This window comes from Podarcis vaucheri, assembly GCF_965113315.1.
Source record: "Podarcis vaucheri genome assembly, chromosome: 6".
Taxonomy (NCBI): Eukaryota; Metazoa; Chordata; class Lepidosauria; order Squamata; family Lacertidae; genus Podarcis; species Podarcis vaucheri.
The window spans coordinates 40,999,692-41,011,729 of NC_138764.1; the positions used below are offsets into that span (position 1 = coordinate 40,999,692).

A 12,038-nucleotide genomic window follows, 5' to 3' on the forward strand; every position below is an offset into this window, starting at 1 on the left:
TGAAGTTAAACATCATTAAAACAACCAAATCCGAAGAAACCAGCAAGATGGACTGAGACAAATTTGGCTGTGGACTTAAGATCTCCAGGCCGACAACATATAGACAAATGGACATGGGGAATCAAAACCGGGGAAGGGAGGGGGAACCTTAGAATCCAAAGGCTTTGTAACCAACTTTTTGAAATTCTCTATACTTTCTATCTTATATTTTCTATAACTTTGATATTATATGTTTTTGTTTTTTCTTTTTTTTTAGAAAGGGGGAACTCGTGGAAGGAATGAGAGCTGATCTTAGGGGGAAAATTTTGTTCTATTATAAGACGAGGAGTGACGTTAAGATTGTGTAAATTTAAATTGGTTTATGAGTAAAATATATTAGGTTTAATGAGAACTTGTGGAACCAACTTAGAGAAAGGGGAATACAATCGGGAGGGGAAGGAGGAAGTCCCAGAAAGAAGGTTATGAAAAGAAGGGTCTAAATTAGTTTCTCTTTTTCTTTCTTTTCTTTATCTTTCTTATTTTTCTATTCTGTTATTATTGGAAATTTTAATAAATATGATTATAAAAAAAAAAAAGAAGGAAATCTGCTGCTATGACCAGAATGATCATGCTTTGCACTGCAGTAATGCCTAAACCCATAAGTGGTCCATGGATATGTGCGTTGTCATTTTATGTAAGCTACTCCTTCCTAGGAGCAAGCATATAAACATTTGGCCTTGCTTATATCTTACTGGCATTTTGGACGGTTAATTCTTGCCATGGAACTTTTGGCTCAAGATACTTGTGGCTTTGAAAATGAGATTTGCAGAAGGATTAGCACACTGAAAGCAATTGCCAGTGGATGGATAGATCTGCTGAACAGATGCCATTTGCACCTACAGTGTACCAAGAATTTAATTTTATTTTGGTTCACAGTTGTATTATGGGACACTTGTGTAACTGCTCAATATCTTCTGTCTTTAGGTATTGTACAGACGTTCTCTGTTGTGTCATCTTCGTTGTGGTCATCCTGGGTTACATTGCTTTAGGAATTGTGGGTAAGTAAATACATGTACAGTTGATGCTTATCCTATTCATAGGAAAGTAACTTCTAATTTACTTGAGAAGCAATTGTTGCCTTAAGTTAAATGGGCATCCCGATTAAATATAATTACATTCATTTAACACATTTCTTGGAAACAAAGCATGAACTACCTGCTCTCATTGACTGTTGTAATTATAGGGGGGAAATAAAAATGATTGGTATATTGACCAAAAAAAATCCAATATGAAACAAAGCTGGCAGAGTAGCCATGGTTCAATAATTTTGTTCTTCATTACTGTAAAAAGCTGTAGTTATAGCAGGAAAATGTTGGTAATTAGAAGTGGGAGAAAATAAAAAGTTTTAAAAATGAATTCTTTATAATGTTAGCAACAATCCATGCAAATAATGAATAGAACAGTTGCTTTTTTAAGTGGGATGCAGAGCTAATGATCAGCAGCAGATTCTTTAATGTGCATCTCAATTTTGTTTGAGAGAACTTCACTGAGAGCTGAAGCTTTATAAGGCACACAGCTGCCGCTGCTCCATGTCTCTTTAATCTCCACTCAGCCCAATGTCCAATGCAAGCCATGTCTGACATTATCACACAGTGTTTATTTGACATCACTTGGTGTATTTATTAGACAAGCCTTCTCCGGCCTGGTGGCCTTCAGAAATTGTCGGTCTACAATTCCCATTATCCTTGACCGCTGGCCATGTTAGGTTACATGTTGGGGAAGGCAGCTCCATATTTCTCAAGACAAACCCCAGCAGCTGGCATGAATATTCAACTCATGGATACATCTTTTTAACTCAGTGGCCAAACTCCCATTGACATTAATAGATCTGGACATAGTCCGCTGTTTATTTACATGTGATGCTGCTCTTTGGCAGGAGAGTTCACTTCAGTTCTGGCTTAGCCTTAGTGAATTTTTAAAAATTTCTTTTTATTAACATCATAACATTTTTTCTAAGCTGTACAGCTACATAGCAATAGTATTATGCCATTAGACTACAAAAAGGAACACACATCTCACAGAAGAAGTACAATCAAGAGAATTAGAACGGATGTTCATCCTTTGTCCTGCTGGAACAAACAGTACAGCTCTCTATCACATCATAGTTCCATAGAAAAGGCAGTCACTATACAGTTGAGATGAAAGTATAGCTTTTTTTTGTTGGCTCTCTTTTAAACTGAACCAAGTTCAATATTTATAAAGACAGGTTCCAGATCTCCTCTGGGCTGTAACCAAGCCAGCTCTAAAAGAAACACTACCTGCCTTTAGCACAGGACTCTCAGATATCATGCATTATGTTTCATGGGATCTCTCCATCCCTGAGGCAGGTACATTCCATGTATAATAAAGGTTTTTGTACCCATTAACACCCTGCCCTACTGAGTTTGTGTTTCCCTTCAAGCTATCCCTTTGTGAAACAGAATTTTTAAATGTGTGATCACATTTGTTTCTGGTTCATCATTCTGAACAATAGATTGATTAGAAGAACTGAATACTTCCAGGAAAAAGGCTAGGGAGATGGTTGGTAGCTTGTGCCCAGCACCCCTGGACTCTCAAACCTTCCTACTGCACTGTACTTTCCTCCAGCAATGCACAAATCTCCTGTAATCCTCTGGCTAGGATTTCACAGCAGTTTTCTACATAAGGTTTTTACAGAATCATGTACTGCATAAAATCTAGATGACTGAATGGTTGGTTGCCCAGTTCTATTTTCCCCACAGGCATTGGTCAAAGATGATATGGTCTGTATACATAACACTGTATTGCCTGTACTCTCACTGTAAAGAGAGAATCTCTAATTAAACTTTTGAATACCTGTAAATGCTCAAAATAAAAGCTATTCATCTTGAAATCAAAATTTATTTTGGGTGGTGGTGGCTATTTTCTGTTCCTCTTATGGGAGTACTTTTTCAATCTCAAATTCAGATTCTGAAGCTAGTCGGATCTGGATGCTTGTTACACTCACACTTGTACACAAGCTGGCTATACGATTATCATCATCATCATCACCAGCCTTGTTTTACACTTTTTCATTTGCTTTATTTTTTTAAAAAAAATGAAAGATGAGATCAGCCTTGGATAGACTCCAGGCAGTTGTCCTGTTCAAAATGCATGAGAGTCAATAAAGTTCATATAAAGGGAAAATAGAGTATAAATCAATTCACAATCATGAGTTGTGCCTAAAGCAACTCGTGACCGAATAAGATCTGTATATTTCTGTCCTTTGGCTCTTTATAGATAAAAAAAAATGGGGGGAGGTTTTCTATAGTCTATAAATGTATAAAGCAGATCTTCAGTCCACATTTTATTTGGATGGGTACAGAAACAGAAAAGTTCAGATCCATCATTTCTAGAGCATGGAGTTTGCTATTGATTGTGGCAGGGGGGAAATGCTGAGCTGAAATTCTAGCTTTAGTAACACATGCAAACAGTGTGGCTTGAGTAATATTTGCAACGGTACAATCAGGAAGGGATTTAGCTCTCACTGTAGTTCCAAAGACATTATATTGTCATGTGGTGATAAAAGGACAATCAAATCTTCTTGCATGACCAAAGCTAGTGATTTATGGTAATAGTCTTTCTCTGATCTGCTTCAGTGATGATTGGCTGTTGAATGATTATGAGCCACATAAATATTTATTACAGGAGTTATTAATTGCTGTCATTGGGTCAACTTTACCGTCGGACAAATGGTGCTGATATGCCATCCAGTGATGTTTCAATTTTTGCAGAATTCAGTCCACAATATTTACATTTGCACTTTCTGAATTATTAAGAACATTTTTTAAAAAGAAACCTAGTAAAAACCAATGAAATATTATAAAAAGATTCAAAGGGCTGCAAGAATGGTATAATTCAAAATAAGAAAAATATCATATGGTTTAGCTCCTGACAGTTCTCATATAGTAATTGACTATGCGAAGCATTTTGCTAAACCAAGAGCGTAAGTGAAGCTCAAGTGAGCAAGTGATTAGTATAGACAGCTCTCAATTGTTATATGAGAATTTGTTATCCATGAATCCATGAATCTTTAGGTCAGATGCTCTCCTACATATTTCTATTTCTGTTTGTGAAATCTTCCCATTGCAGTAAGTGTTAATCTGTGTTCAAAGACACAACAGGACATTAAAAATGGGGCAGGAGTAGTAGTGAAGTAGTAAACCAAATTTACCTTCTGTATTCAAAAAGAGGCATCCCTGCTTCCATGACTGCTTTTACAGCACCTACCCCTATGTATAAATTCAGGATCATGTGTCCTATAATCTGCTTCACTGTATTAGTAAATTGCTGGTGTTTAAAATCCATAAGCACAACTGGCTGGTTTTTATTGCCACATACCAAAATATTTTAAATGTTTTATCTTTTAAAGGGAAACACTTCACAAGAATGCTGTTGGTTCTTAATCATCAACTGATTTGCAGCCTATGTTAAGTTTCCCAAGCAAGTAGTTACTCTCCATATTTTGTCCTTGACGGGGAATCTTACAGTTCAGTGTTTTGCAGCCACTTACTCAATCCCAGACCAATAAAGGTATACAAAATGAGAGGATATTTGACAAATGCATTAAAATGATAGATGTTTGTGATTTGTAGCTTTGTGATTTGTGAGCTTGAAGTACATTAGTGAATGATGGCAGCATAACTTGATGGTTTGAAATATGGGGACCTGACAGGCTTTTGCACACACACATGTCATTCTTGTGCTATACCATTGTTACATGGAATGCTGACATATTAAGATTCTCAAAGATTTATGATTGGTTCCTGGAAGTTTGCACTAAGGATCTGTCAAGTGATATGAAGACTTGGAACAAAGATTTTGGCAGGCAATTAGACTAACAACGTTGAAACCATATAAGAAAGAGTTGTCTAAAGTATACTGATTGTGGTCTCTATAGACCCAGTATTGGTTTGGGGAAACCCAGCCAGATGGGCAGGGTAGAAATACAAAATTATTATTATTATTATTATTAGTCCTTTTGAACAAGATTGTTTTATTACCTGTTGCATAAAGAATTGTGGTTCATGTTATGAATGGCTGCTAAAAAATAATTTCTGCTAAAAAATAGGAATACATTTATTAAAAATTTCAGACTTACTTGCATTGGAAAAGGTAATACATCAAATCCAGTAATAAAGCTAGTTATGTTGATATAAAAAAATATGATACCAGTTTGTAAATTTGTAAATGAAGTTTAAAACATAACACACACATCCCAAATACATTGCTGTTTAACATATGTCTTTGCTGAGCTAATGCTGTATGAGAACAATATCTATTTGGCATTGCAAGTCATTGTATAATGTAGAAAGATAACAGGAGATGCAACTAATTACAGTGGTACCTTGGTTTACAAACTTAATCCGTTCCAGAAGTCCCTTCTTAAATCAAAGTGTTCTTAAACCAAGGCGTGCTTTCCCATAGCAGCAGGGGACTCAATTTACTAATGGAACACACTCAACAGGAAGCAGAACATGTTCTGCTTCCAAGACAAAGTTCACAAACCAAAACACCTACTTCTGGGTTTGCAGCGTTCTTAATCCAAGTTGTTCATAAACTAAGCTGTTCTTAAACCAAGGTACCACTGCAACGCGTCCTATTGTTGTTGCCATTTTGCAATGTCTGAAATGGTGCTTTTATTTTTCCTCATGGTGAAATATATGCAGGCTTCCAAGGTGAGCACAGTTTAGACATCTCACCATAGTGGTGGTGTCCACTTCAGAAAAAGCACAGGAGGAAAAAGTGATTTACGCTCCTTGCTTTCTCCCTATTATAGAGCATCAGAGTCTTCAATTCCCCCCACCCCAAAAAAGTGCTGGTCTTGGTAAATACATAGTTTCATATATCATTGATTCATCTCTTTATATGCAAAAGCTAAAAGAGGTTTTAAAAACAAATGTTCAGCTGATTCGTATGACTGTCTCCCTCCCCCTGCCTGTAAGCAGGCCCTTGGTCATTGCCAACAATCAAGTATTCAGCCATGCAGAACATTTTATGGGTGCTGAAGTTCTGTACGCTTGGATTCTATTTCATTTAATACTTGGTATTGGGTCAGCAGCAGTTCACCGCAACAAATACCTGCAACAAATAAACTACACAGCTGTCTAAGGCTGATTTCTTCTTTCTGTGGATGTTGTTCAGTTAGTTTCTACTCTTTCTAGAGTGGGAAAGAGAATGAGATATTTATCAAGTGCTAAATCTTAAATAGTACCACACTTTGCTTTCTCCTTATGTTCATTTGAGATGTGAAGCCATCTACCCTCTGTACCCACATAGCAGAAAGGAATCCCTTTTAAAGGAATCCGATTTCACAACAAACTGAGATGAATCTATTTGCAAAACAAAGCTGCTGTGTAAATGAGGGGGGTGTACTTGTAAATTCAGGAGGTAAAGAATTCGGCAAAGAAAACCATGTTCCGTAAAACAGGCCAGTGCAACACTTGTTTGTTGCCATTATGGTTGGATCCATAGAGCAGATACAAAATTGCAATGTAGCATGAACACTTCTGGGCGTTCTGTGGCCTGATTGGTAGGCTGAGGGTTCCTCTGCTAAAGTCGGGGAGTGTGTTACCTGAGGACCTATTCCTTTGCAACACTGCTGGTGTTTCAGTTTTTGCCCAGATCAGAGGGCTATACATTCGCACCTTCGACCTCAAATGCCTTGGCTCCCAAACAAATCAGCTCCCAAACGATTGAAATCAGGAAGTGAGTGTTCTGGTTTTCGAATGATTTTCAGAAGCTGAATGTGCAGCGTGGCTTATGATTGGCTGCAGGACTCTCCTGCAGCCAATCAGAAGCAGTGCCTTGGTTTTTGAACGGTTCCAAGAGTCGAACAGACTCCAGGAACGCATTGTGTTCGAGAATCAAGGTACGACTACATAGCAAAAATAGGAAACCTTTTTGGCTTGCATTCACTGGTAGGCAGTGAGTTTGTAGGCCATACACATCCCAGCTACCCAAACACAAATACTCAGGGAGAAAACACACTCACACACGCAGACAGAGAGGAGGTGTATGGTGGGGTGCAAATGAGGTCATTGCATGCCTCCCTTCTCCTTGCTGCCTACCTGAATGGCACTGGGAATAGCTCCTTAGCATTTGCAGTGGAGAGGAAGGTGCATGGGAATGAGTCAGTAGACCTTTCCTTCGCATGTCAATCAAGCTCCCTACTAAACAGCTGTGTGAGCTGAGAGAAGCATTGTCAATTTAATGTGATGGTAATGATGGGGCAAGGCTGTCTGAGGGGAAAATGTTTAGTGGACTGTCAGGAAGGCTCAGCCAGTGACTGAGGATTAAAGCCCTTTGCACTTCTCTTTTAAATGAGTGGCCAGTCCAAACTCCCTGACCTCTTCTGCCTGCCTGCCTGCTCACAAATGAGAAGTGGAGCTGCTTCAAAGAGGGCTTTTGCAAAGGACTTTCCCTTTGCAAAAGCACTCCTTGAAGCAGCTTCCCCCCTTTCGGAGTGAACAGGCTGGGAGGGGCAGGGGACTTCCCATTCCTTGCTGCCATTTGTATGTTTGCTCAAAGGTGAAGGGAAACTGATGATATAAATTGCCATTTGGGGCAGAACTGGCCTCAAAGTCCAGAGTTCTTTTCAAACTTCATTGCAAAAGTACACAGTTAAATTTCATTGATCTGAGTGTCCCGGAAGTAGCTGCAATATTTACTTAATCGAAATTTAGGTGGTCTGGAGTACTATTTACGTGGGGTAATGGTGATGTTTTATTTTGCCTAATGAAGAGTTCTGTGTAATTCAAGAACTTGCTTCTAGCTTTTTTACCATCTGTTGGGCTGATAAAACAATCACATCACTTGCTGTGCACTGCTTGTGTTGTGGAACAACACAGTTTTTAAAATGTGTTTGGGTAGTTAGATCATTATTGTTTCCATTTTGCAGAAATGACTTGTGGGGTTCAAATTATAGTTTAGGTGGCACTACCTTCTCATGGGCACTGTTGTTTCTCAGTGTATAACCAAGACCTGGATGGTGAAGCAGGGGGAAGTTAGCCTCTAGGTTGCCCACCTAGGTACCTTCTTCAACCCCAAGGGAGACTGGTGTCAGGAGCCAGGGCCTGGAGTAGGTCAGCAATAAAAACATTGGTGTCAGTGAAGTTAACGCTTTATTCAAGAAACCAAAACAGCACAGGCTTAGTGATCACAGTGACTCTTCCCAGTAGTTCTTGTCCCAATGAGGCAGTTGCGACGACTGAATGAGGCTGAAGGGCATTTCACACAATGTGAATTCACATCAGCAAATGTAACCTGGTTAAACTGGCAATAAGTATGACAATAGTAACTGGAAAAACACAGCTGTTATTATGAGAATTGCTGTTGACTGTATCTATAATTCCCAGGTTATGCTATGTTTGTCCAGATTAAGTGTGTGTCTGACAAAATTTAGAACTACTTGCATAGAACAAATGTTTTCTATGAATAGGCTGTAATCTGGTGGCTGAGATGGATGTGAATTTGGATCTTAAGGTCAAAATCTGATTATCTACTGACCACTCTGTTCATCAGATTTAACATGGCATATTCCTGTTCTACACGGGAGAGACTTCTGGTTTGTATGTGGACATTGTGGTATGTGAGCATTTGTCAGAGTACTATTTCTCTATTATTTGAAGTTCTTGGAATATGAAAACTAATTCCGGAAGCAAACTGGATAATGTTGGCAGCAGTGGCTAATTCTAAATTATCTGCAAAAATGCAGCTGTTAAGTTTTGCAACCAACATTGCTGGACTGCTTTAAATCTCACATGACAAGATTTATCCCTGCTGGTATCTGTACTGGTGGGAAGAATAATGGTCCTAAGGGAGGGGGGTATCTTCTGTAGTGTCAACATTTTTGAAAACAAACTAACCTCAAAAAGAGGGAAGGTTGCTACAGAAGCTGCACTGTAGAGTGTATAAAGAAGAGATTAAAGGAGTTCATATCAGCTGCAAAAATTGATCTGCTTGGACATGGCATTTTTCTGCAATAGATGTGGGGAAATATTCAAGGACAATGAAAACCTCCTTTGTGCACAAACAAACATCATGTCCCGTTTCAAGAATGTGCTTTCTTCTATTCTCCAGTTTATATATATCCATGGAGTAGTAGGTGATAGACACCAAACATCCCCCCCCAAAAAAAAACACCCCATAGTATTTTTAGGTCATGTTTTATGTCATGATTTTTAATATGGACCTTGACTTGGTTTTGTACTTTTGAAGGTACATTGCATTGCTTAGGATTTTAAACCTCAGAGGTGTAGTATTACCCTTGCTAAGCAAATGTGCTAGTTGCTTTGTGCTACTCTTTGGTGGAGCCAGTAATACAAAGAAGTACCCTAAATATCCAAATGTTATACTAAAAAGTCTATTAATTTAGAAGCAGTACGACACAATGTTTTAACATGTGCAATTTTGTTATGCACCTTACAACAGCTGAAAGTTTTTCTTGTGCCTGGAGACCTCATTCCTGAATTGAAATCTCAGTTGGATGTACAAAATTCCAAGAATTACTGCACTCCTATATAGGGATGCAGGTGGCACTGTGAATTAAACCACAGAGCCCTGGGCTTGCCAATCAGAAGGTTGGTCCCTGCTCCTGCCAACCTAGCAATTTGAAAGCATGAAGTGCAAGTAGATAAATAGGTACCGCTCCAGTGGGAAGGTAAACGGCATTTTTGTATGCTGCTCTGGTTCGCCAGAAGCAGCTTAGTCATGCTGGCCACATGACCCAGAAGCTGTACACTGGCTCCCTCGGCCAGTAAAGCGAGATGAGCACCGCAACCCCAACGACTGGACTTAACAGTCGGGGTCCCTTTACCTTTTTATATACTTCTATACTTGATAGAGTTTAACCACTGTGGAGTTTCCTGCCTTTAAACAATCACATCAGACCTTTTGGAACTCAAATTTAATTTTGCAGAAGCATACGGATACTAGCCCAGAAGCTCAAATATATAATTCTTCTGGACGTCAGACACCATGGTTTAGCGATATGAACCTGACCAAAACATCAGACTTGCACACTCCCTTCTTCTCCTGCTTCTTGTTACATATGAATCAGGGACTGAGGTTTAAGCCAGCATGGCCAGCCATGAGGCAAACTGCGGCAGCTGCCTCAGGTGATGGAATCCAAGGGGATGGCCGTGCCACACTCCCCACTGCTGGCAAAAGAAGCTGCAGTGGCTTCTAGTGAGATCTCACAAGAGACCCTCATGATCTTGTATGGCTCTCATGAGAACTCACTAGAAGCCACCACTGCTTTTCCTCACTTCTCCTGTGCCACCATGGGTGCCCCACCTGCACCCCCTGCTGTTTCTGGAGAAGTGAGGAGAAGCAGGTTCTGGTAAGATCTCACTAGATCTGGTTGGAAGCCTTCTGCTTCTCCTCACTCATCCAGAGCTACTGCAAGCTCCTCCTGCCCCACCAGAGAAGTGAGGAGAAGAAGCTTTGGTGGTAGTTTCTGAGTTCCAGAGACATTTCATGGGGCACTCATGAGATCTTGCAGGGCAGCCCTGTAAGTGAGCCTGTGGTGAGGCATTGGGGGCACCTTCTCATTTCTCCTCAGGCGGCAAAACAGGATGCACCACCCCCTTCATAACAGTCTTTGTTTTAAGCCAGGATTCTTTAAAGGGGAAACTTGAAGCTTGTGAATCCCACCTTCCAGCCACACTTCGGCATGTGTATGATCCCAAGGCTCATGCACACAGCACTGAATTGTGGTTTAGAATTACATGTAAACATGACTGTTTTCTTACAATATAGTACAGTGATCTGTAATATACCGGGGTGGTGGTGGTGTGCTTCCAAATGAACCAACTGCCTAAATGAATTTAGGTTGCAGTCCTATACCCACTTAGCTGGGAACAAGCCCCATTAGACTCACTGGGACTTACATCGGAGTAAACATGTATAGGATTGCACTGCTAATGAAAGACGTGAAGCTGCTGCCTTTTCTTTAAATCTACAAATGCATTGTGGTAGGACATAAGCAGCTTTATTTTTTCCCATAGATTGCTGGAGGTAAGATGAATGAAATAGACTTTAATTCTGGCAGTTCAACAAAATGGAAAAGAAGCCATGAATGAATCCCATTGTGGAAAGCAGCTTTTGACTATTAAGATTAATCAAAAGTTTATTAGCTTAAGATGTGGTGTCGTAGTGAGAGTGAACCTGGGAGATCAGGGTTCAAGTCCCCATTCAGTCACGAAGCTCACTGGGTGACCTTGGGCCAGTCGCTGCTTCTCAACCTAACGTACCTCACAGGGTTGTTGTGAGGATGAAATGGGAAGGAGGAGAAGTCTGTACCCCACCTTGAGCTCCTTGAAGGGAAGGTGGGATGTAAAAGTAATAATAAACACCTCTGGACCACAAGTGCCAATGTACAGACTGCCATGCACAGCTTTACACAGGGGCTCTGTTGTGTCATGCCCTATCACTCTAGTGCCAGAGTGTGCCAGTGACGCTGGAGAAGATTTAGTTTTGAGTGTTTCTAAATTTAAAACCACAGAAAATAAAGAGGAATGCAAGCATGTGGCAATTATAGAACAGCAAGTTCAAAGTGATTTGCATAAATCGGGGTTGAGAGTGCATTGTAAGCGGCTCATGCAATTCAGCGTACTGAGAGAATCTAAGATGTGAGAGTGCAGGCACGCTTGGGTTTGTTTTAGCTTTGTTTGCTGCCATTGTATGGCTTTATGCCAACAAAGTCTTTGTAATGGTTCCCTGTCCTCATTTTAATAACCGTTATTTTCTAAGTGCATTACCTCATTTTCTGGCTGCCAGCCAGATATGACCTGATGGAAAGGGGGAGGGGGAGAGAGAAATGTTTTACTTTCTATCTATTCATCCATACTTTTTTCATTAAAGGGGGGAAAAATCTACTGTTTAAGGAAAATCAATAGTATTCAGTAGCTATTGAGAGAGGTTAAAATGGTACATGACTGGCAGTGCATTTTAATGACCAGCAAACTTTAATTCCAAGCCGACCTGCTACAAGGAGGAAA

At 39.9% G+C, this 12,038-nt stretch overlaps 1 protein-coding gene across 3 annotated transcripts in view; it reads left to right on the top strand.

Annotated features, from left to right (window-relative positions):
* Window positions 1–12,038, top strand: part of SLC44A5 (solute carrier family 44 member 5) — a 161,157-nt gene that overhangs the window by 109,474 nt on the left and 39,645 nt on the right. For all 3 annotated transcript variants that reach the window (XM_082227253.1, XM_082227251.1, XM_082227252.1), the window contains exon 3: window positions 964–1,037. In XM_082227253.1, the coding sequence (XP_082083379.1) occupies window positions 964–1,037 (74 nt within the window). The remainder of the gene's footprint in view (window positions 1–963; window positions 1,038–12,038) is intronic.